The following is a 25120-nucleotide window of genomic DNA, read 5'->3' as shown; positions in this document are numbered from 1 at the left end:
TGAGTATGACAGCAAGAGTGAGCAAGAGTGAGAGGGGTTGCGACCAGGGAATCAGGGACAAGATGGCCTTATAAATGTGTGGGTATAGGCAGAGAAGAGCCAGAAATCAACAGCTTGCTCCTCACACCATTAGAAACCCCAGATGCTCATGAGCGAATGCAGGACCTGGCTGAGAGAAGATGATGTTCTGAATCTAGGAAAGTGGCATAGGACAGGATGAAACGAAGGAAGGAGACACTGTGCAGTTCAGATTGACAGGGCCTTGTCACTAGGTGTGGGGAGATGGAAGAGCCAGGGCAATTGCTCAAACCTCAAACTTGAGCACCTGGGAATGTCAGGCCATTCTGTGATATGGAGAACGTGTAGAGAAGCAGTTATGGGGGAAGAGAACCATGAGTTAAGTTTTGGTAAGTAGAACTTAATACGTTTTGAATAGTCCCAATGGAAATGTCAGTAGTCAATGAATCGATGGGTCTGAAATTGGGAAATTAAGTCTGGAGATTTATATTTAGAGTCATCAGTAAATCTCTACCTTTACTTTTCTCCAAAACCTCCAAATTTACCTGCCTTAAGTAGCTGTTGATTATTTCTTAAAACGGAGATGTAAAATGACTTGCCCTAATGTCAGCCCATATATTGCCTACCATAATAACTACCAAGAAGGAAAAATATTCTACAGTTGTCAGTACATAGTCAATGCAGCAAAACCCCACCACCAGTGGAGTGGAGTAAGATTATGAAATTGGTTAGGTTTTATTCAATCTATTTTATGTAGCCATGCTTGAGGACACAACATGGAACCTGCAAGTTAATTTTAGACTACGATTCTGGCCCTTGGGGAAATCCTTACATCTCAGTGTGCTGTGAGCATCACCAGAATTCCTTCTTCTGGCCCTCTAGGAATTTGTCGTAATGATGACTGTATCTGAGTGACAGGCAATGGAAAGTACTGGTTAAGTAGTAGATGCAGATTGTTGGGGTTTGAATCCTGGCTCCCTCATTTACTACTCATGTGACCTATTTACTGCCCATGCAAAGAGGAGACATTAATAGTGCACATCTCAGAGTGTTAATGTGGGAATTAAATACAATTAATACCACATAGCGCTGGAAATGGCATACAAAATGTACTAAATAAGTGTTATCTCTTATTTTTTAAAATGTCTAGGTATTATCACTATGCTGTACTCATAGTACTATTCAATAAATATGGTTGAATGAAAGTTTGTACTGAGATTCACTAGACCACTTTCGCAGAACTAAAAATAGTGATAATAGCATTCAGTGGAAACCCTACATAATACCTGTGATGTTGCTGAATGGTGTGACATTATCCAAACATGGTACCTTGGCCTCTATATGATCAAATAAAGAAAGCCAACTTTATACTGGGCTAGATTAGTAATCGTGAATAGACCTCAAAGAAATATCACTGGACTCCCTGTTTTATGATTGCCTGAAATCTTGCTTCAGATGCCATTGTTGGTTTCTAGTACACTTATGTCTGCCTTATTTACACATTGTGCATTAAAAGAAATAAATAGGCCAGGAGCAGTGGCTCACACCTATAATCCCAGCACTTTGGGAGGCCAAGGTGGGTGGATCATGAGATCGAGAGATCGAGACCATCCTGGCCAATGTGGTGAAACCCCCATCTCTACTAAAAATATAAAAATTAGCTGGGTGTGGTAGTGTGTGCCTGTAGTCCCAGCTACTTGGGAGGTTTAGGCAGGAGAATCACTTGAATCTGGGAGGCAGAGGTTGCAGTGAGCCGAGATCATGCCACTTCACTCCAGCCTGGTACAGAGTGAGACTCTAAAAAAAAAAAGAAAGAGAGAGAGAGAAAGAAAGAAAGACGAATAAAGGAAGAGAAGAAAGAAAGAAAGAGAGACAGAACATCATAATTATTAATCTGAATGTATTACATTCTTTACGTAGAAAAGAAATAGGGGCATGTGTGTGTGTGTGCGCGCACATCACATTTACACAATGAGTACTTCTGTGTAACTATTTCTGTTATATAAAGAACTAGGAAACAAAAAGCCTTTTAGAAGTTGTTGAATGACTAGCACAGTGTACAACGGCAAACAAGGTGGACAGAATTATAAAATTTCAAACAATGTAATAGAGATGTAACATGACAAAAATTGTAAAGATAAATTATGTATTAGTCTGTTTTCACATTGCTATAAAGAAATACTTGAGACTGGGTAATCTATAAAGAAAAGAGGTTGAATTGGCTCACAGTTATGCAGGCTGTACAGGAAGCATAGAGGCTTCTGCTTCTGTGGTGGCTGCAGAGAACTTTCAATCATGACTGAAAGCAAAGGGGGAACGAGGCATCTCACATGGCAAGAGCTGGAGCAAGATGGGAGTGGTGCCACCACTTGTGTTTAAAAGCTACGTGCTTTTAAACAACCAGATCTTGTGAGGACTCTCTCAGGAGAACATTGCCACGGAGATGGTGGTAAGCCATTAATGAAGGATCTGCCCCCACAATCTAATCACCTCACACTAGGCCCCACCTCCAACACTGGGCATTACAATTTGACATGAGATTTGGGTGGGGACACAGATCCAAACCGTATCAACTTGGAAATTGAAAATGAAGGTCATCATTATCATTATACTTAGTCCTGTGATTGCTAATGGCCAACAAGGATTTGGCACATATGTACTTGACACATACTATCATCACAGCAACTTCATCTCTTGCAATAACTATATAGTAGGTGCTATTATTATCCCCGTTTTAGAGATGAGAAACCAAGAAACACAGAAGATTGAGAAAATAATAATGACTTTTCCCACATTACATCAATAGAGATCAGGGAAACTGAGACTTGACCCAGGGCACACTGACCCCAGAACTCATGCTTAACCAGCACACCAATAGGACAGAATACTTCATAGCTCATGAATCCTGTCTCAGGTTTGTTACCTTATTTCGTCTTCAGAGTCAGCCTGTAAAGTAAGTATTATCTCAGAGCGTGTAAGTTGTACAAGCCCATACAGGTGACAGTGACAAGGTACAGATGAGAAACCTAGTCCTCTTCTTTGAAATCTCATGCCCTTTCTTTCCACTGGGGTCTAGTCTAATAATGTTTGTGACAACTCTTGGGAGTTCATAAGTTGGTGAGGCACTCTTCATTCTGCAAGCAATGACTGTAAATGCAAATTGAAGATGTTCAACTAGTGAACACAGTGCGGAAAGGATGCTTGCTTACACATTGATCTCTTGAGCTATAACCAAGGAGGGGATGACACATGGGAACTATTAGCAGAAGCATCTTTCTAAATTCATGCTGTTAGTTAATGTTGCACAGTGCTGTTAAAAATAAAACTAGATTAGAGTCAGAAGACAACAGTTCTAGGTTTTGCAGCATTAGAAATCTCAACATCTAATGATTTCTGTATTAATAAATAAAGGATAATATCTGACATATTTACCTCAGAGATATAGTGAAAATTAAATGAGATGATATACAACTACAAAAATCTGGTATTCATATACCACCAGACATATGATGAATACACAGTAAATATTTTTGAAATAAATAAGTGAATAATTTGCTGATATGTAGAGCAGAATGTCAATTTAAATGTACAGATAGTATATACACATAAATACACAGCTGACAAAGCACATTTGAATCATACAGTACTTATTTATATACCTGTCATAGATGTTTTTCTTTCATAGACTTTCAAATTTATATTTATGGATTTGAATCAAATTAAAAATGGTTTATGCTCATGGCCTTTCAGTCTTTTAACCTAATATTCTTGAATATTAAGAATGTTCTTTAATATTCTTGAAGCAATCCTATGGGGGAAAATGTCATATAGCAATTAGTCCTTGCTAATGTGTATTACAAACATAAATTTATGTCACTTTGCCCAACTCAGATATGCTTTCATCTCCCAATTACACTCATTAATTCAATATATGTTTATTAAATGCACAGAATGTGAAAGGTACAATGCTAGGAGTTTTGGGGGCTCAAAGATCAATTAAATGTTAATGGTGCTCTTACATGTCTTATAGTCCAATAAGAGAGGTAAAGCATGCATCTAAAAATGATGTGAAGGAGAAGTAATTTGTGCTTTCAAATAGGTAAGGATAAAATGCACCAAGAATTCAGAAGTTGAAGAAGTTACTGCTAGCTGATGAGAACAAGGAAGAAGGAGCCTTAAAACTGGACTACGGTGTGGATAGTTTAATTTATGGGGTTTCCAAAAAATAAGCAGGATGAGGTAACATCTGGAGCACAGGTAGGGAGATGTACATGTGTATACAGCAGTTCAGCTTTGCTGGATCCTGAAAACAGAATCTTGTATTCAAATGACCGGTTTGTGCAGAACTAAGGAATTCCGGATTTGAAACTTCAATTGCCAAAACCAACAAAGTCCCAGGCACATGAAGATAAGCTGGTCATCCTAGTACGTGTTCGGGTACATCTCCTAATTACTGATTACTGTGGGACATTAGCTGATTAAAGATATTTACCTGTGACATTCAAAAATTTTCAGCATTTTAATACATAAAGTTTACATTTTTAACCACAAGCCACTCCCCTTATTTTAAGGTATGACTGTCTTTGAACATTTATTCTCTTTTATTTTCTTTAATTTCAGCACTTTCAACGGCTATCCTCCGTTTCCTCAATCATCAAATAAAGATATGTTGGTGTAGCTCTAGCTTCCTCTACAAGAGAGACAGCTCAGGATGTTAGAGATTGAATTCCACCACAGAATTTGTCACTGGAAAACTGAGTTCAGATTTCTTTACCCAGGTTGACCATCCGCAAGTCACGGTGTCTCTGGGCCTCAGGTTCTTTGTCTTTATGATTACGTATAAGGTATTTAACTGCAGAAAATATTAGGCGGCTACATGTCTACTAATATTCAAAAGCGCATAAGTATCTCCTGAAACGAATTCAGGATTGGGACTAGAAAAGAAATTTGTAAGCCACATATCAAGGTAGGTGGTAGGCAGAGTTGGAAGGTCTGCACGTGACAGGGGCAAGGGTAAAGAGAGGGTAATCAACCGGAGTTATGTACGGAACTTCCACACTGGCACAGGAAAAGAACACTGGCGTCATTGCAAAAGGCATAAGCAAGCCATCGTCTGAAATGTATGACAGCAGTCACAGGCTCAATGGGCTTGGTGATTCAGAGTGGGCACAGTTGGGTTTTCTATTCCTCTCTTGGTAAGGGGCACAATTATGTACTACATTGGCAGCCAGGGATGAGACATAGGCACAGCTTCTTTTGTAAATTAGTCTTTTTTAAGTCTTATTGTTAAATATAGCAAAAATATGGAAAACACCAATAACAAATGTCAGTTTAATGAATCCTCATGTGACCACCTAGGAAAACTACTGCCCCTATCAGGAGTTAGAACTTTGCTGGCCATGATGAAACTTTCTGGTGTCCCTTCCTAAAGAGTAACCACCATCCCGAAATTTTTGGTAATTATTTTTCTACTTTTATTTAGAATTTTATCAACCAAATTATATGTATATGTGAAAATATAGAGTAATGACTTTTTATTGTTATTAAAATCTTTTTAAATCTATAGACTTCCTCTTCGTCTTCTCTTTTTCTTTCTGAAACTGGAATACGTACCTGTCTATGTAGCTCACAGTCTGAATTTAGCTGATTGCATCCCCATGGTGTAGCTTAATATGCTCCTCTGTCCCCTGCATTCACTGACATTTGCTCACATTTGGAAAGGCTAATTTAAGGGCTGTGCAATTTTTCTGTCTCAGGTGGCATATAATGTACACTTATCTCCTGTGCATGTGTGAGTGTGTTGTGCTAGACACCATTCATTCACAGTACTTAGATCCTTGAATGAATTAAGGACTGTTGGCATGACAGTCTATCATTTATTCTTCAATTATTAGTCAGAATAATTCTATAAAGAGAAACTCCCTCTCATCTACTCTTTAGCTACTCCATAGTACAGTTTATACAGAAAAAAGCAAGAAAAATGTTGGATTTCTTCCTCTCATTTGCCAGTTTAGCCTGTTATACGTCAGTCTAGATCTTGACAAATGTGTCCTATTTTGAATGTCAATGCATTTGTGTGGAGTAAACTCACACAAATTAAAGGCATTTAAAATAAGTAACTATATCTTGAAATACACATATGACATATGTTTTTACATTTTGATGAGTTTATTTTCTAAGGATACTTGGAAAGATAGTCCTTCATTTCCTACTTATTTTTTATCCCGTATTATCATTGCTCAAGACAAATAATATCTGCTCTATTTGCATTTTCAGGGCAGTGTTCAAATGAATGTTTTTGTCCCTGTTTACTTCAAACTTTATGCTCCAATGCAAGATTTAGCCACTTAGTTATTGGAAAACTTAACCCTCATAGTCTAATGAAATTTAGAGAACTCTGGAATTATGAATCTTCCTTTTCCAAGTCAATCTTCAGTTCTATAGGATGAGTCCATTAGAAGCAGAAGGTGGAATCTCTCCAGGGTAAATGGGCCAAGGGCAGCATTTGATAAATGACTGGAAAAGCTGCTCTTGCTTCCTGAGATAGAAACACAAGAAGACGGACTAAGAATAAATAAAGGAAACAGCCAGGAGGAGCTGCTGAAGGATGAGCTTCTCTTTGAACTTGCTTACTTCCCTAGAATATTCATTCTTTACTTTTTGATAAGTAAGAAAATATTTTTAAAGCTATGATTGTTTAATTGTTCTTTAAATGCAAACTGCATTTAAAGAGAAGAAAGCTCCAATAAGAAACAGCTTTGATAATTAAATCTGGCTTTCAAAACCTATCACACAAGAGAGTTTTATCAGTGGAGAAAGCAAACATTTTCATTGATAGAAGGGTGAGCCATCCTTGCCTTACTGCACTCTAATTCCTTGATCTGACTTTTTAAAAAATACAGAGTATGGGCTGGGTGCATTGGCTCATGCCTGTAATCCCAGCACTTTGGGAGGCCGAAGCAGGCAGATCACGAGGTCAGGAGATCGAGATCATCCTGGCTGACACAGTGAAACCCCATCTCTACTAAAAATAGAAAAATTAGCCAGGCGTGGTGGCACATGCCTGTAATCCCAGCTACTCAGGAGGCTCAGGCAGGAGAATCACTTGAACCTGGGAGGCAGAGTTTCCAGTGAGCCGAAATTTCTCCACTGCACTCCATCCTGGGCAACAGAGCAAGACTCTGTCTCAAAAAATAAAATAAAATACAGAGTATGAACATCTGAGAATCAATAATTCTTTCACAACTCAGCAATGTAGAATCCTTCAAAGAAATAGTCAATGTTTGCTTTGAGGGTGTGAACTCCAGCATGAAAATACTTCATGGGAAGTGATATAGAGGCTTAGAGAAGTTAAAACTTTCAAAAGTATCAGACATGTATGTTTTACAGCTGCACCTGAGAAGGAGATTGCTTATGTTCGTGGCCACCATTAATTTTTATAAAGTCCACCTCAAAGACCTTTCTGAAAACATTCTTTCCATAAAGGAATCAAGTCCTAACACTAATATCTCCTACAAGTGGTTTATAATTTGCCAGAAGTCCTGGAGAACTTTTTTCACACACACTGTTACCAATTATGATGCCACTTTCATGTAGGTCTCTCAGCTTGGCTTTCGTCCAGGCCGTTAGGTGAAATTAGGCCCAGAAAATCGGATTATTACATCCCAAGGGAAACAACTGATAAGCACCAGATGATTGTTCATCTCCTTGCTACTTGCTGGTGTTGAGGTGTTGCTAGTTGCAAAGCCAATTTGTTAACAATTAGTGCTCATTAGAATCATTTTCTGTTATCGATTCTAAACATGTGACAAAGCACTTTTAGGAAATTGGACCCCCAAAAGTAACTATACGTCAGTGATGAGCAATTAAAACTCTCAAGATGCAGTGTAATTCCTAACCAGAGTCATCAGTTTCCAAGTAATTATTTTTGCTTTGGAACCCACCTGTTATCCTGTCCAGTTTAGAGATGTGCTGAAACAGGAACATACTTCTTAATTAGCAGAGGTTGTGGATAAGTCAGTGTGGTAACAAAAGGAATTTTCTTTTCTTATCTGCTTTAGTTGTTTGTAGTATAGCTTTAAGGGACAAAAGCTGCCAGCTTGCAATACAACACATGTATTTGCAAGAGTGTGAAATTAAATGCATTACTTCTATTATCTAAACATCTAAGCTTAGTTTTTAAGTCTCTATTCACCTTTGATCACAATGAACTCTAAATATGGAATCATAAATGGAGTCACTGTGCATTACATTCAAGTTTAAATATTGCCAGTATCAGCTTTCTAAAATATTATATATGACTTTAATAAAATTAGCATAAATACTATAGGCATTTGAAATTTTTCTTAGAAAAGGCATTGTATTGATCTACTTTTTGAATATAGATCTACATGCATTATATGCTACACATATATACTCAATAGATGGGCCTTCATTATCTAATTAAAATATTAATTATCTGTACAACTATCAACTGCTAATACTTGCCAAATATTCTTTAGAATTAAGAGAATATCCCTTATTTCCTCCTTTGTAAGTAATGGTCTTTACATATGAACTATTCAGTGATTTTTGTAGTATCAGAATTAAAACTCAATGATACCCCTCTGCCTTCTCTTCCTTTTCTATATCACCCATTAAATTTTCCTTTGCTTCTGTGTTTATTTTATAAATGTAAAGAATTATCCCTACTCATTTTCCCCTAGGTTTAATAATGCTAAAAATATCTCTTCTTGTTGTTGCAGAGCGTGGAGATGTAAACTAAGTATATTTCTGTTTCTGAATTTCTTATTCCCATATTAAAAGCTTATATCAATGGAGAAATTAAGTGTATGTTTTTTTTAATGCCCTATGTGCAACCCCTCTATCCTTAATAAACAGAGATGGTATTGACACAAGTGAATTTTGTTTAACCACACTACATTTGCTTCTTAATTAGTGAATATTCATCTGTCATCAGCAGCAGCTATGACACCCCTCCCTGCTAACATGTTCTGTCATAAATAATCAATGAGGCACTATTAATATTCATGAGCTGGAATCTGTGTAGTCATGTGCACTGATGCAGAGACGGGGGAGTGTTGCCATGAACTGACTGGAAACTCTGTGTGTGTATCCGTGAGTACAAGATACTTAGGGAAAGCGAAGAAGAGCATGCTGCTACACACCACTCTGGCTTACGCTTCCAGCTAACAGCGGTTTGTCTGTGTTTCTGGACTGAAGTGACTGATGAAAAACAGTAGTCAAGTCTGGAGGGTGATTCCCTTTCAGTTCACTTGCCTTTCAGTTCTGGGGAAATTAGAAGATTTGCTCTCTCTCTCTGCTTCTTAGAATGGGCTGCAATTTGTGCACTTTTCAGAAAAGAGAGGAACACTACAAACTGCTGTATGAAGTTTCCCAGGTGAGTGCAGGGTCTGATACCAGCAACTAAGAGCCAGGCTTTGTGTTTGTCTGTAAGATGGTAAATGAATTCTGGCTAGCTTTATTTTTTCTTTCAGTACATTTCAGAATTGAGGGCAGACTTGCTGGTTTGGGGCTTTTAATTTTGGTTTTGGGTGGCAGTTTTCAGCTTCCTTGCCACTCCCCCTTCAGATGACTTCCTGTGGGATTCTTTTTAACATTTTGTGTATCTACTGCCAAGATGTCAGTCACATAACAGGAGTAGCACTGAGATCCATGTCTGTAATATTTTGAGATACCTCTTTCATTTTGGAATACTGTTGACATTTGAAAATCAATTGTATCATTGTCTGCATAAATACTGGGGTTTAATAAGTCTATGATCTCTGTTATTTTCAATAGACAGGAGAAGTTTCCTGCCAAATCTTGTTAGCCAGAGGAAATTATTGGATGAATTGAGAATTTGTGCTTTGGTTTAAGAGGAAGACCTAGCAATTTTGTATTACATGAGAAAAAAATATATATGCTCTGTCCTGACTGAACAAGAAGATAAAGAAATTCTCTTACCACTTGTTCTTGGCTCCTTTATATAAGGTTTTTGTTTGTTTAGCACTAGAAATTAATTTTGAGAGCTTATGAAAACAACTGTAGGTGACCTAGAAAAAAGTGTATAAATTTAGATGTCTCTTTTATGTGTATCCGAGGGCTTTTCAGAATACAAATAAGAAAACTAGATCCTGAGCCCTTATAGTTTTAACAGAATTTTCTTAACTTACTGTTTTATTGGGGGAGGTTCCCCTGGCAGTGTATGCTCAAGTTCAAATTTCTTATCTAGCAAAACAAAGTTTATTTCTCCCTTCTTGCAGTTTGTCCCAAAGGTGACACAGTATTACATTTGTTCTTAGACAAGATTGCTGATGAAATACGATGCTTGGCTGTTGGTGGCCCATGGCACAGCAGTAGCCAAGTACCCACTAACTACTGGCTCCCTCAGATTTCCCCCTGACGTGATTCATTTCACAGTGGGCTAATTACAAAGTGGATTTGCTACACATGAAACAGCCTCCTCAGTTGCAATGTTAATGCACATTTTCATGGTAATGTGATCAGAGGCTCATTAGCCAGTTTCCAAAATGATCCTCTGCATTAATTAAATATAAAAATGACTGCTTTATCACCATAGAGAGGAAAAAGAAAATTAACATTGTTAATTACACCAGGGGCAATACCTTTTGCTTCATTTTTTAGTACAAACTTGCAAGGATAGGCTAAAATAATATTCATTTCCTAGATGAGCTCTCATCCACTTTGACTCATGAAAACAGTCTCTAGGTGGAACACTTTCCTTTAGTTTGGTTGTTAGAGTTTGAGTTCTAGTATTGTTTCTCTTTGGGTGGTGGAGGAGCAGAGGAGTGGATTCATCAATCTTTTTTTTTTTTTTTTTTCTCTCTGGATTACTAAATTTATATAAAAGGATAATATGGAAAGAGTGGTAGGTGGCATCCTCCCTGATTATGCCTAGGTTAAGCTGTTTATATTCTACTAAGAAATCCAGCAGGATTACTGCAGCCAGAAAGGACTACTGTATTTGCTAAGAAGCAGGAGCCTTTGTTATAGATTTTAAAAATGCTTGTCTGTGAGTTTTGCCTTCAAGTGCTGCCTAAATCTTGAGAAAATAGATAAGCCATGCTCTTTATTGCCTCTACCTGTTCTCATCCATATATTTATTTTATTTTCTCTACTCCTGAGTTGCAGTACTTATGATCTTTAATAAAGGGGGTGAAAAATGAAGTATTAGCTTCCTTTAACTGGCTTTTATTAGATAAGCTAAAGCCCCAGCTTAAAGGTCTTGCATGTGTTTTCCAAGGGGAGCCCTCCTGCAATTTGTCCCCAGCTTTGCCTTCTATTTTATTGAGTTAATGGAATAGATAAGATATCAAAGGAAACCAGTGATAGGCTCATATAATACGCTGGAGCCCCGTGTGGTGCTACAAACTAGTTTCTATTTTTATTTGGAGGAAAGGCAGCTCAGAGCACACATGAAAGTGAACATGTTCTTAACCAGGTGTTCAGGAGGGCACATAGCTTCCCCCATAAGAGAGGATACTATTTACAAAAGTGACTTGCGATTGGAAGCCTATTTCTAGCTGTGTGTTAAAATAAACTTGCTGGCACATACACTAACACCTGATTGCCCAAATCATATTTATTTAAAGAATTGTAATTCTCAGATCATTTGCCTTTTTGTTTCTTTTGTTACTATTCCTTATGAGCTAAGGCAAAATAAAGTTTACCAGGAGATGTGAAAATTTAAGATTAGCATCGATTACGAAACATATGATCAACAGCAACAATGTTTATTTCTTTATAATAAAATCATTATGATATTGAACTTTTCCACGTTTTCTTTCTAGATTTAGTGACCTGATAATACAGGACACATAGAATGCAGTTTGTGGTTTATAACTGCAGTAAACAAACCTAATGTGCTCGCTGAGGAGTCTAGTAAAACAATCAGAATGGTGCGCTTAAGTGTGAAATGAGGTCAAGTTTATATTTTGTTGATATTTTTGCTCCTCTGGAGGAGCTAAGACTTTCAGTTGGCACAAGAGATGGAATGTCACCTCAAGAAAATTATTTTCAACTGGAGTTGGGCCAATCAGGCTCCAGTATGCACACAGATGCAAGAATCTGGGGTTTGGGTAGATCCAGTAACCTTCACATCATTCAGTTTTCATGCGTCTTTACACATCTATTAACTTTTGTTTGTGCCTGGGACACAGTTTTTATCTGCAGTGATTTATTTTATTCAAAGTAAGTTATTTATTAACCTCTTATGAATTAATAAATGGGTAATGGGAACAATGTCCTTCTGTTGACACAGACTGAACTGCCTGTTTCTTATTAATTTGATTAAATACCCTTCTGGACCAAGAGAGCTACAATAGCTTGTTAGGTATTTCTGGCCTAATAACAGATTTATTTCTGAGGAAGATTATATAATAATACTTAAATCTAATGACGTTAAAGCTTGTTTTTTTCACACATGAATCCAATGTAACTTTTTGATTACGTTATGGCGATTATTGATGGGATATTCATTGGTGTTCCGTAATGTGTTAAAATTGGGAGCAAATATTTAGAAGACCATACTGTTAACAAAAAGCTGTTTATAGGATTTCATTTAAATATTATATTGTGATATGCAAGATTCTGTTCTTATTCACTTCCCGTATCAGGGTAAAGAAAGTAATTTGCCTTCAATCTCAGGAAAACCAGAAGTAGAATAGCACTAGTTTTTAGGCAATGTCACTGCTGTGACTGTTGTTCTCTTCTAAGTGGATACTGTAGCACAACAGAGAGTTCATTTGTTAATTTGAATGGTTTGGCATAGCTAAGAGGTCTCCCCACCACCTGCATCTGTGAATTAGTAACGGAAACTGAAACAGAACCTGCATTAAAAGTAACAGTATTGAAAGCAGCTGACAGTGAGGACTTAGAATATTCTAGACACTGTGCTAAGCACTTTTCCCTAAGCATCATCTTATTTAATCCTCACAATATACCAAGAAAGAGTTACAGGATCGCTTCCCATAGCTTTTAAATATGCTAAAGTCTCCTCTATTCTAGAATGTTTCTTGGATCTCATATAATCTCCCTTCTCTGGGTGCTGTCCTAGATCTTTCAGATATTTATTTTATCTCATACTATGTAACCCCTACTCATAGTCTCTTAACTTCTTCCCCCAAACTTTATCCTTTTCCCACGTTCCTTAGTGCCAGTGAAGGTCTCACCCTCCCTTTTGCTTTCAACAAAACTCAAAACCACTGAATGAAAAGGGCCACTTCTGCCTTCTCCACCCACACAGTGGCTTCCCTGGCTCTTTTATTTGTGCACATTCCCAGCATCAATTCCTGCCTTCCCACAATCACAACTCCTTTTATTAACTCTCTCTGATACCATGATAAGAATTTTCCCTCTTAGATTTTGTCATTGTGTCAGTCCACCCTGATGGCTGCTGTTGGAATAATTTTCTAGAAAATGTTTAATGGCTCCCAATTACTATAAAATGAAGTAAACATTTCTTATTCCAGTTTTCAAGGCCCTCTTGAGCTGCTTCTAAGTTTCTTTCCAATTGTCTCTCTTCCTATTCTTCCTCTAATGCAATTTGTAATTGCTCCAGGCTCTATTTTTTGCTATTCTCTTAAGGTCAGCCTCCCAATTTGGACCCCCCTTGTAACTTAGTTCCATTTCTTCAGCCTCTGTGGAAGACACCTTATATTCATCTCTGCCACTATTTTCTTATATCACTGGTTATTTGAGTGTCTCCTTGTGCAGAAAGATTTCTGCAATTACTGTTCTTTTGTAAAAAAATTAATCTCTCCCACCTTTGGACTCCTTTTCATGTTTGCCTGCCTGGTATTATAGTCAATTATGTCTGAGTGAATTATAAGCATCTGGAGGGCAGGCCAGGTGCTTGTTTGTCCTTTCACCTTCATTCTCACAGCAGACAGTCATTAGGACTCACCAGGATCCCCTGCTCATCTGCAGCCTCTTTAGAATTAAACTACCCCATCCACAGCTGCTGGCTAAGGACCATATCACTCTGCCTTCCCCTCCACTCTATACCTAACAGCTGATTAAACCAGGGACCACCACTTGGTGCATCAAGTTGAGGGTTCAGTTAGGTTTTTTCAGTCTCAGAAATTTATATTGGGAAGTAGGGCACTAGTAATGGGGCAAGGATAGAAAGGAATGTTGGTGGGGGACTTTGGGGGTTTGTGTTCCACCGTATCTGTGAGGATCTGATCTACCAAGAGAATCAGAGACATCTAAGAAATGAGGCAGGTGGGTCATGAGAAAGGCTAAATAAACAGCAGGTTCTCAGAATGGCTTTTTTCCCCCCAGTTCCAACACCTTCCTATGATAAACCTCCATTTTATTTGCTAGAATGAGGTGTCTGTTCCTTAATATCAGAATAACAAGTGAAGACGCACCATAAAAATGGCTTGCTTTTGTCAACCACCCAGCAGATATCTTAAACTCTGGACATGTGGTTCAGTTCAAAAACTTTGGGTAAGCTCTGATTGCTTAATATGTGCCAAGCTCTGAACTTCGCCATGGGATAATCCTTGCTTTTGAGAAATGCACAGTCTGGTAGCATAAGAAAGGCATAAGCAGAGAATGTTCAATTTAATGTGCTAAATATTGAATCAACAGAGGTATTGACAGACAGCTATGGAAATGCAAAGGTGCTGCTCAGCATGATAGGGGCTTGGGGAGTTGGGGAGAAGAAGAAGGGAGAAGAAACTAAAATGATGAAAGCGTTTTTAAAAAGCCCATGGAGGTGACAAACAGGCAGTAGATGTCAATGGATTGGGGATTGGAAACTATAAGCAATAGGTGTTGCTAAATGCTAAAGTAGGAGGCAGACTCCCTGGATGTGGCCTGAAAGTGCTCAAGACAGACCCTAAAGAATTTCCCATGTTCCAATTTTCTGTTCATTTTTTTAGGAGAAAGATAACTGTGATAAGAGTTCAATTGCGGATTTGGTTATGGTGTGTATTTGGGGACAATTAGGCTTGATTTGGGGATGGTGCACTACAGCAGGACGACAACAAGGGAAACCAATGAGGAGGCTGCTGAAAAGGCTAAGTTAGTGGTCAAAAGAATATAAAAGGAGAACAAAAGTGAGGCCTACTAGGAGGTAATTTCAATAGGTATCTGTCTCTTGAGAGTGAGTTGATGTCACGAAGTTTACAGAGAGAAGAAATAAAAGAAGGGAAGTGTGTTCTGAAAAGGAAGAGGAGATTATTGATTTCATTTGCAGGATATCTAAGCAATGTCCAGGGTCAGTGGAAGAGTGAATATTCAAAACTAAAACTTGGCATATATGTGTCTGTTGGATGAGATCACCCAGGCAGATGTGACAAGTAAGGGAGAACCAAAAAGTGAGGAGAGGTATAAGCACTGAGAAACAGGCCAATAAGAAGAAAGAAAAGGAAAAGACTGACATTATTACAGAGTGGGAAGGAAAATGAGCAGAAAGTTATGGAAGTCAAGAGGAGAGAGATTTAAAATCGGAGTGGCTACTGTGGTCAATTGCATTAGCGTGTATAATAAGAACCAAGTGTCTTTGGATTTGAAAATATGCTATGTGCTAGTCAGATGCCTCTTTAGAACAGACTTGCTCTAGCTGCTGGACGTGCTGTCAGCAAAAGCCTTTAACTGTCGGCTCCACTGTAACTGTCTTAGCTGCAGAAAGTCCCTCACCCGATATCATTCCCCTTCCTGGGAGGCCCATATCCAATGATGGATTGATGCAAGTATATACAGGTCTGGCCATCTTCTGCCCCAAACCTTACTTGGGACACTCTGAAAGGCAATTTGAGCTCAAGAGCTCCCTGTAGCTGGTATTGGTCCTCAGAGTTCAGTCCTCTTGCCCAATCCTGGTTCCTTCCTGTCCCTTCCACAAAGGGAATACTCCTTAGTAAACATCTTGCACACTGCATTATAATCACTATAATCTCAGCATTGGCTTACTGGAGAGCCTAACCTGGTGATGATCATTTCAGTAGAAAAATAATCCAAAAAGTGGTGAATTAAAAGAAAAAGATTGACAGCACTTTCAAGAACTTGAGATATGACAGATTATCAAAAATGAAGTTACGCTATCATTGGATTAAAGCTTTTCTTGGCCCTTTTTGTTAAATGCAAAGTTATTTAAAATTGTGAATATGAAAAATGAAAGTTATCACTATCTTCCCTTTAAAAGTAAGATAAGTTGATTTTACATCTTGAGCTATGATGTTCAGAGTGATGATAATATAGTGATTAAAAAATAGAAGATGTACATTTAGCTGGAATGTTCCTTTTAAAGACCTTTGAGGAAAATCTTAAATGTCAGAGTGGTTTTGATATGCAAAAGATCTTTTACAAAAGTAAATATTTTAATGATTATTAGGCAGGTTTAATAAGTGAAGTGCCCTTCCTTTATAGAAGGATCAAAATGTCATAATTTTATTAAAAATATGTAATTTCTTTATATTTTCACTGTTTTATTTAATTGATCTAGACCTAAGAGAAAGTCAGCCATTTCTAATTGCATATCTATTTAGATGGAATATTGTAGGAAGACATTTTCACTGTTTCCAAGTTACACACAAGGGAGGCATGTTACCAAAAACTTAGCTAGAAAATATGCTTAGATATTTGACTCTTCGACTCACCTGAAATTTTTAGTGAAGTAGGATAACCTCATTAGAAAATTATTTAATTTAAATTTTGTTTAAAAATATTTCCAGAACACATAATCTTATTTACATAATTATTTAACCTGCACATTTGTTACTTATTTCCAATCATGGTATTAACAAGTGAACTGCATATCTTTGGCAAACAGTGGTTTCTTTACAAGTGTTATTAAGTAATTAAGAATAAAGATTAACTGATAGTGCAGAATCCTCCCGCAACAGTCAATCACTGTCCAGTACGTTAATTTTTTATAAGTAGATTTTCATATATTGAATTTTCACAAGTCATTTAATAGGTATGCAATCAATCTGATTAAATGATTAAGAAAGACACAAGAATTAAATCACTAGGTAGTCTATCAAAAGAGGTCCCAAGCTTGTGGTTTTATGAAGATCCTATACTCTTGACATGTTTATAATTCATGGGGAAAAAGTGAGCACACAGCCCAAAACAGGATCTGCCTCGATCATTCAATCTTTTCCAGACACTGTTTTCTATCATTATCCATCCTAGGGCATGCACCTTGAGAATTTTAGGTATTATTCTTAAAAAAACGTCTTCTTGTGACTCATGTGAATTTAGAGTAGCACTGAGTAGCAATCACGTCTTCAGACTTAAAATTACAGATAATTCAAATGCAGCTGTGTTTTCTATATCTAAATGCAACATTTCCAAAGTCATCAGTATTACCTGTCCCAGCTCCATCTTCCTTCCAGCTGTATTCATTTCTTCTTTCTTAATTCTATCACTTTCAATGTGGAATTCTAGCCTTAAAACATTATTATGAATAGTTTATTGTCTCCCTCAACAAAAAGCTTAAAAGGTAGCAGCCCCATATTCTCCTGTATTTCGACATATAACATCTAATTGCTAATTTGTGCCATTATGTAGCAAGCTGTAAATCTTGCTTTATGGTTGTTTAGGTCCTGTGAAGCTTTGCTTTTTCCCCTCCCTTCTGTTTTATGTAGCTTTATAGAAACATTGTAGGGCTTTATTTATTTATTTATTTATTTAGGAAACTTGCTCTCATCTCAGTGAAAATTAGATTTTTTTCCTGAACTAACCTCTCACTCCCAGGCCTCTTAAGGATCTGTTTCAGATATCTTTATTAACAACAAAAAGACTCTCCCAAGAGTATAGGAACAAAGAGAATTTCTAAACTACTTAGTACGGTTTAAAAAATAATAAATCTGCAGATGAAAGACCACTATTGTAATCAGTGACAGTTAATGTTTTTCTATAACTGAATCATGGTAGAATTTAGATTTTTTTTTTTTTTTTAGGTAAAGCAAAGTTTGGGAAAGAGCATTTCTCACTGAATACCAAAAATAATTATTTTGCACATGCTTTGTGCTCAGGTCTCTGCTAGATAGTAACACGGGACACAAAAGAAGCATAAGGAAAAAAAGAAGCCAATCTTCAAGGAGTGTATCATGAAGGAATTAGAAGAAAATGTGAAAAGGTATGACCTTAGTGCAGTGGACATGGCAGAGAAAAGACAGTTCTCTATGAGCAAGGGGCATCTAAGAGACTTCATGGAACAGCCAGACAGTGGATATTATTCTGAATGGCCTAGTTTAGGAGCCAAGGGCCATTTTTTTTTTTTTTTTTTTTTTTTTGCTTCAGCATAATCATTGCATACCATTTAGTCAAAGGTATTGTGTTTGATGTCCAGGATGTATTGTAAAAGCCAAGTTACAGAAAGATGACTTATAGGATATATTTTGGGGAAATGGGAACAGCCAGACTAAACTAGGATATGAGACAACTATAGTTATTGAGGTTCTTGATCTCCACACAAAAGTGAATGGACTTAGTGCTGTCATCCCCACGGGACACAAGACATCCTGAGGATGCAATCAAATAGAGTCTTAAGTTAATTTTAATCATAGAATATGTATAAATATTATTTGCTTGGTACTTTAGTTAAAAGAGTTCAGCCATGCTAACTGGACCTACAATAGGTAGATTTTGCCATTTGCTCAAGTATGCTCTGTTTCCTTGTTGAGTCATGTTTATAATGTTTGAAGTTGACTTGGTCTATGGAATTGTGAGCCTCAGTGTTAAGACAACATGTAAAGTAATAAATGTTTTACTAAGATGGCACATGGGAGTGTTACTGTCTTTAGTGATTGCATACTAAATACCAAGTACAGCATGGGGAAAAACACTGTGCATAGAAGAAAAAATAGAGACTTGAATCAAGCAGTCTTCTCTCGGACTGTGAGTTACTTAACTTCATTGAGTCTCTGTTTAACTGATTAGTCTCAACCTGTAAGTGTTTTGTTGAGGATTAAATGAAATAATATGTTTAAAGGTTATAACACATTACAGGCATGACATAAATAGTAAATTTTATAGTTAGGATATCATTTCAGTCTAACAATGACCCTGTGAGATGTGTAATACTGTCCCCATTTTACAGATGAGAAAACTGAAGCACAAAGTAGTCAAGTAACAAATTCATATTGCCAGCATGCAGGACACCTGGAGTTCAAACCAGGATCTGCTGAATGTTAGAGTTCATGTTCATTTTATTGTAAATAACAAATGTCCCATTTCATATTTATCCATGGACCTTATCCATAAATATTGAAAATCTGACATATAGTAGGCACTCAATAAGTATTTCATAAAGAAAAAAAAATGGAAGAATGAATGGAGGAGAGGAAGGGAAGAAAGAAGTAAGAGAATCAATAAAAGATGCTTTTAAAATTGTTTTCTCTTGAAAGGGTCTGTGGAAGATACTCTTTTTGGCATAGGAAGAGAAGTCCTCACTACTACTTCTTTCCCCATCATTTTAGCACCTTCAGTGAAATTATCTCACCTATGAGAGCTCATCAGTCTGGGAAAGTGACTTGTCACTCCCCACTTTTGAGGGCTTGAAAGCCTTTGCCCACTGTTCCATAAATCCATGTCTGCCATGAAAAGTTCCTCGCAATCTGCTTTGTTTCCTCATTCTCTCCTAACAGATAAAATGTTAACCAAAGAACACTATAACTTTCTATTTAAGACAATGTGATTTTTCCCATCTCTTTGTCTTTCAACACAAAGTCCCTTTTGCCTACAATGCCTTTCCCACCTCACCTCCCTCACCCCTATTCTGGTAAAAGCCCTAATACCTTATGACTCAATCCAAAGTTTGCCATCTGTGGAGTTTTCACTGAGTCCAGGACAGAGTTAGTTCACTCTTCTCAATGATTCTCTTCCATCATGCTTCAAAACTTGAAGTATAGTCAGATGTTCCTGTGTGTGTATTTAGTTCTGCTGCTCCGATGCAGTTCTACCATCCCATGGAGTGTCTGGCCCAGAGCAGGTATTTAATACAAATTGAGTCAACGAACAGGAGTGGAGACATAGTGAAAACTGCATTCACCAAGGAAACATTTTGTGATTGTCCCCAGTATTCACTGAGTTCTGTTTGAAAATAAAATCATTAAAGAAACTATGCTATGTTTTCTTGATTTTGAAGATGCCACCTATGTTAAGGCACATCTTAATTATAAGGTTCATCATCAAATTTAAGAACAGTTGGGAGAGTGGGATTGACAAACATATTTTAATATGCATATTGACGGCAAGCTATATCCCAATTTCAGAAATAATAAGATATTGGGAAGAACTTCCTCTAAGAATTGAGGAAACGGTCATTGCTTTTCTCCAAAAACAAAACATTATTGGCCCTTCCTTCACTCCAACTGGGCTCCTCTTCCTGTCCCTCTTATCCCAGACCAAGCATTTCATTACCTCAGTTTATGGAGACCCAGCATATTAGGACCTTGTCTTAAGATCTCTAGTCATGACAAAAAATAATAGAATTTTTATTATTCAACTGTCAAACTGACCAATACACTAAGCTGTTCTTTCTTTCTAGAATCCTCCCATTTTTCTTCATCTGAATAAATTGTAGTACTCCTCAAAGTGTGGTTCAGGCATTGTTTTTTCCAGTAAATCTTTCTAGAGTCCTTGGACTTGACTAGGTCCTTCCTTTTCTCTTTCCAAGGTACCCAGTGCCTATCTCTGTCATAATATGTACCAAATGCTGTTGCTTTCTCAGTTTACTTGCAGATTCACTGATCTCCAAATCTCTGGAGGTCAAAAACCCTGTCTTCAATCTCTGCATCCTCAGCCTCTAACTCAGTACCTCTACAGATGTTTCTCAAGTAAAGGTACATGACAAAATACTAAATGAATCCTGTCTCCAGAGTCAGATGATGAAGGTGACACAATGACATAATAAGATGGGATCCCTGCTTTCAAGGGGGTTACTATCCAGCAAACATGAGTAAAGGATGTGCATGCAAATAACTATGGTGCAAAGAGCAATATTCTGTGTGTGTGAGAGAGAGAGGAACAAAGTGTCATGAGATGTCATAGTGATGGTAATTGTCTGTAGCATAGTTGAAAATTAAAATAAGGCATCCAAAATAGGCCATATCTGTGTACAATTAAATGAATCAATTATTGACTTGGTAATTGTCATGTGTCTCCTTTTGCTGCCTTCTATGCTGTAAAATTGAATTCACTGTTTTGTGTAAAAACAGTTTGATATATTTGTTTTTATTTTACATGGTTTTTATCCATCATTGAAATAGCCAGGTATGGCTAAATTGTCAAATTATTTGTTGTATATACACTCCTCTTTAGTACAAAAAGAACATAAGATGATAATTATAAAATATACTGGAAATTGCCTAAATTTTATTTGATGGTGATGCCTTTGGGTTTCATAATTATGATAGTATTAAAATGAGAATTTCTTCAACTGCAATTATCTAAATTAAAATCTTATAAAACAAACAGTAGCCTAAGAAAACCATGAGAATCAGGCTGGGCGCGGTGGCTCAAGCCTGTAATCCCAGCACTTTGGGAGACGGAGACGGGCGGATCACGAGGAGATCAAGACCATCCTGGCTGACACGGTGAAACCCCGTCTCTACTAAAAAAAAAAATACAAAACATTAGCGCAGCACTCAGGAGGCTGAGGCAGGAGAATGGCGTAAACCCGGGAGGCGGAGCTTGCAGTGAGCTGAGATCCGGCCACTGCACTCCAGCCTGGGCGACACAGCGAGACTCCGTCTCAAAAAAAAAAAAAAAGAAAACCATGAGAATCATTTTTTAAACTTTAAGCTTTAAATAAAACCTAACCCAATTCAATAATATACTAAACATATATTGTCTAATAATTCAAAACCATATTTCTTTTATTTGTATTACTTGTTAATACTTTTGCATCTAGGGTATTGTTTGAGCCATGAAAAATATATGAAAGTAAAGATAATCTCTCCTCATATACCCAATATCCATTAAGCTTTTCAAGAAACTAACACAGTGGCCCACATGCAACTTTAGATAGACAACTCAGACAGGGTAGAAGTTACTGCTTTTAAAAATTCATTTTAACTGAGATTAATTTTCCATTCCAAAAAAAATAGCTTTAAACTGTGACCACAATGCTAACCATATTTGCCATGTGAGACTGGAATCTTATTCAGATACTGGGGAATCTGAAGAAGGAGGGAGGGAGGAAAGATATCTTTACTGTCTTGCTTATGTCAGCCATTTTAAGAACTATATACAAAAGTAATGTTTCTACCTGAGGATAAATTGACTCAAACTTCAAGAATTCACTGAGACCAAGTGTGGTGGCTCATGCCTGTAATTCCAGAACTTTTGGGAGGCTGAGGCGGGGGATCACTTGAGGTCAGGAATTTGAGACCAGCCTGGCCAACATAGTAAAACCATCTCTACTAAAAGTAAAATATAGAAGAAATTAGCCGAGCATAGTGGTTCATGCCTTTAGTTTCAGCTACGTGGGAGGCTAAGGCAGGAGGATTGCTTGAGGCTGGGAGATCTGGGCTGCAGTGAGCTATAATTGTGCCACGGCACTCCTGCCTGGGTGACAGAGTAAGACCCTGTCTTAATACAAACAAACAAATCTCCTATCCAAGGAGATAGTATTATATTGAATGGAAGACTGTTATAGTCTAACTTTCTCTTTAATACAGTTAATAAAATTGAGAGAAAGTCAGACCATAACAGTCTTCCATTCAATATAATACTGTTTCCTTGGATGTGCAATTTAGATTTTTAAAAATAACTTAGAAAATATCTCCTCCTGAATTGGCATAGACCAAATGACTTAATCTTTTTCATTTCTACTTTCTGAATAAAAATGTCACCAATAAATACTAGTAACTTCAACAAAGGTGTAAATATTACGAATTTATTTGTATGATGTGGATATACATCATTGGTTATTAACAGGTATTAAGTTGAGTCTGTGACTGTACATTTTTGTTCAGGTTTATGGGCTCCATTTGGATACTAACTATTACAAAAAGTTGGTGAAAGTAAGTTAAATATATGGATCTTTTATAGTGTCCCTCCAGTCTCTTGAAAGCAAAGTAAGTAGGTCTTAAATTTCAGGAAGAAGAAATTATGGTTTCATAACTGATCAATGACAAAAATAAAACAAACAAAAAAATCAAACAAAAGAGTGACAAAAGCTTTTAGAGTGAATGGTGCATATAACTAGCCTTCTTGCAGTTTCTAAGATCGTCTTATTGATGAAATATTCTTCTCTGATGGACTGCCGTTTTCTGGCCGAGTAATGGACACCTTGTCTGTGCTGAGGAACATGGTCACCAGGTCCCCTCTGGCATCCTGGAGCCCAACCAGTAACAATATTATCAACGTGCTAATGACTGCTCTGGGGTGCTTTCCTCTTCTTTCTCACACCAAAGATACCTCATTCTTGTCTTCTACTACGACCAGAAAATCATTTTGAACCTGGCTTCTCACTTTGAAGTTTGCTTTGGCAGCTTTGAAGTATTTGACGCTTTCTGGCCAGTATTACTTGTGTTTCATAGATCACAGAAAATTCTGAAAGAGGGAAAAGCACTTATTAATTTGAGATGTAGAATCTTTTGTTGATATGTTTCATGTGGGGTTGGTTTCATTTCTTTAATATCCTGTAATAAGTTATTGTTTTTAGAAGGTGAATAAGAGACCAAAAAAGTGGCTAACAGGACCTCAGGGAACTATCTATGGCTCAAGCCTGTAACCCCAGCACTTTGGGAGGCCGAGGCGGGCATATCATGAGGTCAGGAGATTGAGACCATTCTGGCTAACACAATGAAACCCTGTCTCTACTAAAAACAACACCAACAACAACAACAAAATTAGCCTGGCATGGTGGCGGGTGCCTGTAGTCCCAGCTACATGGGAAGCTGAGGCAGGAGACTGGCGTGAACCTGGGAGGGAGAGCTTGCAGTGAGCCGAGATCGCACCACTGCACTCCAGCCTGGGAGACAGACCGAGACTCTGTTCGTCTAAAAAAAAAAAAAAGAAAGAAAGAAAAATTACAATCGTCAAAGGTAGGAAGCAAGGAGTGGTCATTTGATGCCTAATATCACCTTCAGTGCTCCAAGTAAGAAGCCATCATGCCTAGCAAATGGTATCCCCGCTCCTGAATATGTTGCTACATTTTAATTAGTTACTGGGTTACTTAGGTATATAGAGACCCACAGAGTCAAACTCTTTACTTAAACTATTAAATGCAATACATTTAAATTTTTTAAATTTAAAATTTTAAATAAGCTAAACAGAAAACACCTCGTCTGTGTAAGTCCAAATGAAGTAATAGTATGTAACTGTGAACCTGAATGTCCATGGTTGTTAATATTTCATTTAGTCCAGCATTTCAGTTATCTTAATTTGCTGCAAAGGAAAAGTGTTTTAATTATGTATACTGTCTTAGGTTAAGTGGCCCCAGAAACAGGCTCTGAGACAGAGATTTGCATGTGAGAATCCTGGAGAGTTGTCTCAGGAACAACACCTGGGAGGGAATGAAGGTAGTAGGGCGGGGCAGAGGAAAATACAGAACTATGATGCACTCTTAACAGAGACCCCTGCTGTTCTGATGGCAGAGAGAGCTCTGAAGCTGGAATGGCCCGTCAGAGTGGTCCAGAGCCAGGCAAAAGAGCCATGCCGTTATTCCTGGAGAAGTGAGCACAGCTTTGAATAAGGCAACTCCCTTTGACTGAATTCAGTTTCCAGAGTAGGAAGAAGCTGCAGCAGCCCATGCCCACCGCCCCTGGGGGAGTGAGTCCCTTGATCCTGAAAATGGGATGTCAGTCTTCAGCGTCCACTGTGTATACCAATTCATCTTGTAATATGTGGACATAATTTCTAAGCCATAATAAAATTTTCCTTCCCAAGTAATTTTAATCACTTATGAGACAAGGTCAGACTCCTTAAGGTTACATTGTGCTTCTCCTCTTTATCCACTTTGTTGCTTGTTTAAATCATTTCTGCAATTAAGACTGTGTCATTGGAGCATATTTTGAGAATGTGACTTTGAAAGTGTGACCTGCAGACATGTGATAAATTGTGTCTGGAGATTGATTTTGCTGAGTGCTAATACCAAATCATGTAGCAACATAGT

At 37.5% G+C, this 25120-nt stretch overlaps 1 protein-coding gene across 1 annotated transcript in view; it reads left to right on the top strand.

The window, feature by feature from the left end:
* Window positions 1-9075: 9075 nt before the first annotated feature.
* The window catches only part of PDZRN4 (PDZ domain containing ring finger 4), a 143788-nt gene continuing 127743 nt past the window's right edge, over window positions 9076-25120 (top strand). The window contains exon 1 of the mRNA XM_011936101.1: window positions 9076-9418. Within this exon, the coding sequence (XP_011791491.1) occupies window positions 9350-9418 (69 nt within the window). The 5' untranslated portion in view covers window positions 9076-9349. The remainder of the gene's footprint in view (window positions 9419-25120) is intronic.

This window comes from Colobus angolensis, unplaced genomic scaffold, assembly GCF_000951035.1.
Source record: "Colobus angolensis palliatus isolate OR3802 unplaced genomic scaffold, Cang.pa_1.0 Scaffold150, whole genome shotgun sequence".
Classification (NCBI taxonomy): domain Eukaryota; kingdom Metazoa; phylum Chordata; class Mammalia; order Primates; family Cercopithecidae; genus Colobus; species Colobus angolensis.
The sequence above is the reverse complement of the archived record's forward strand: the minus strand, read 5'-3'. Positions and strand labels throughout refer to the sequence as shown.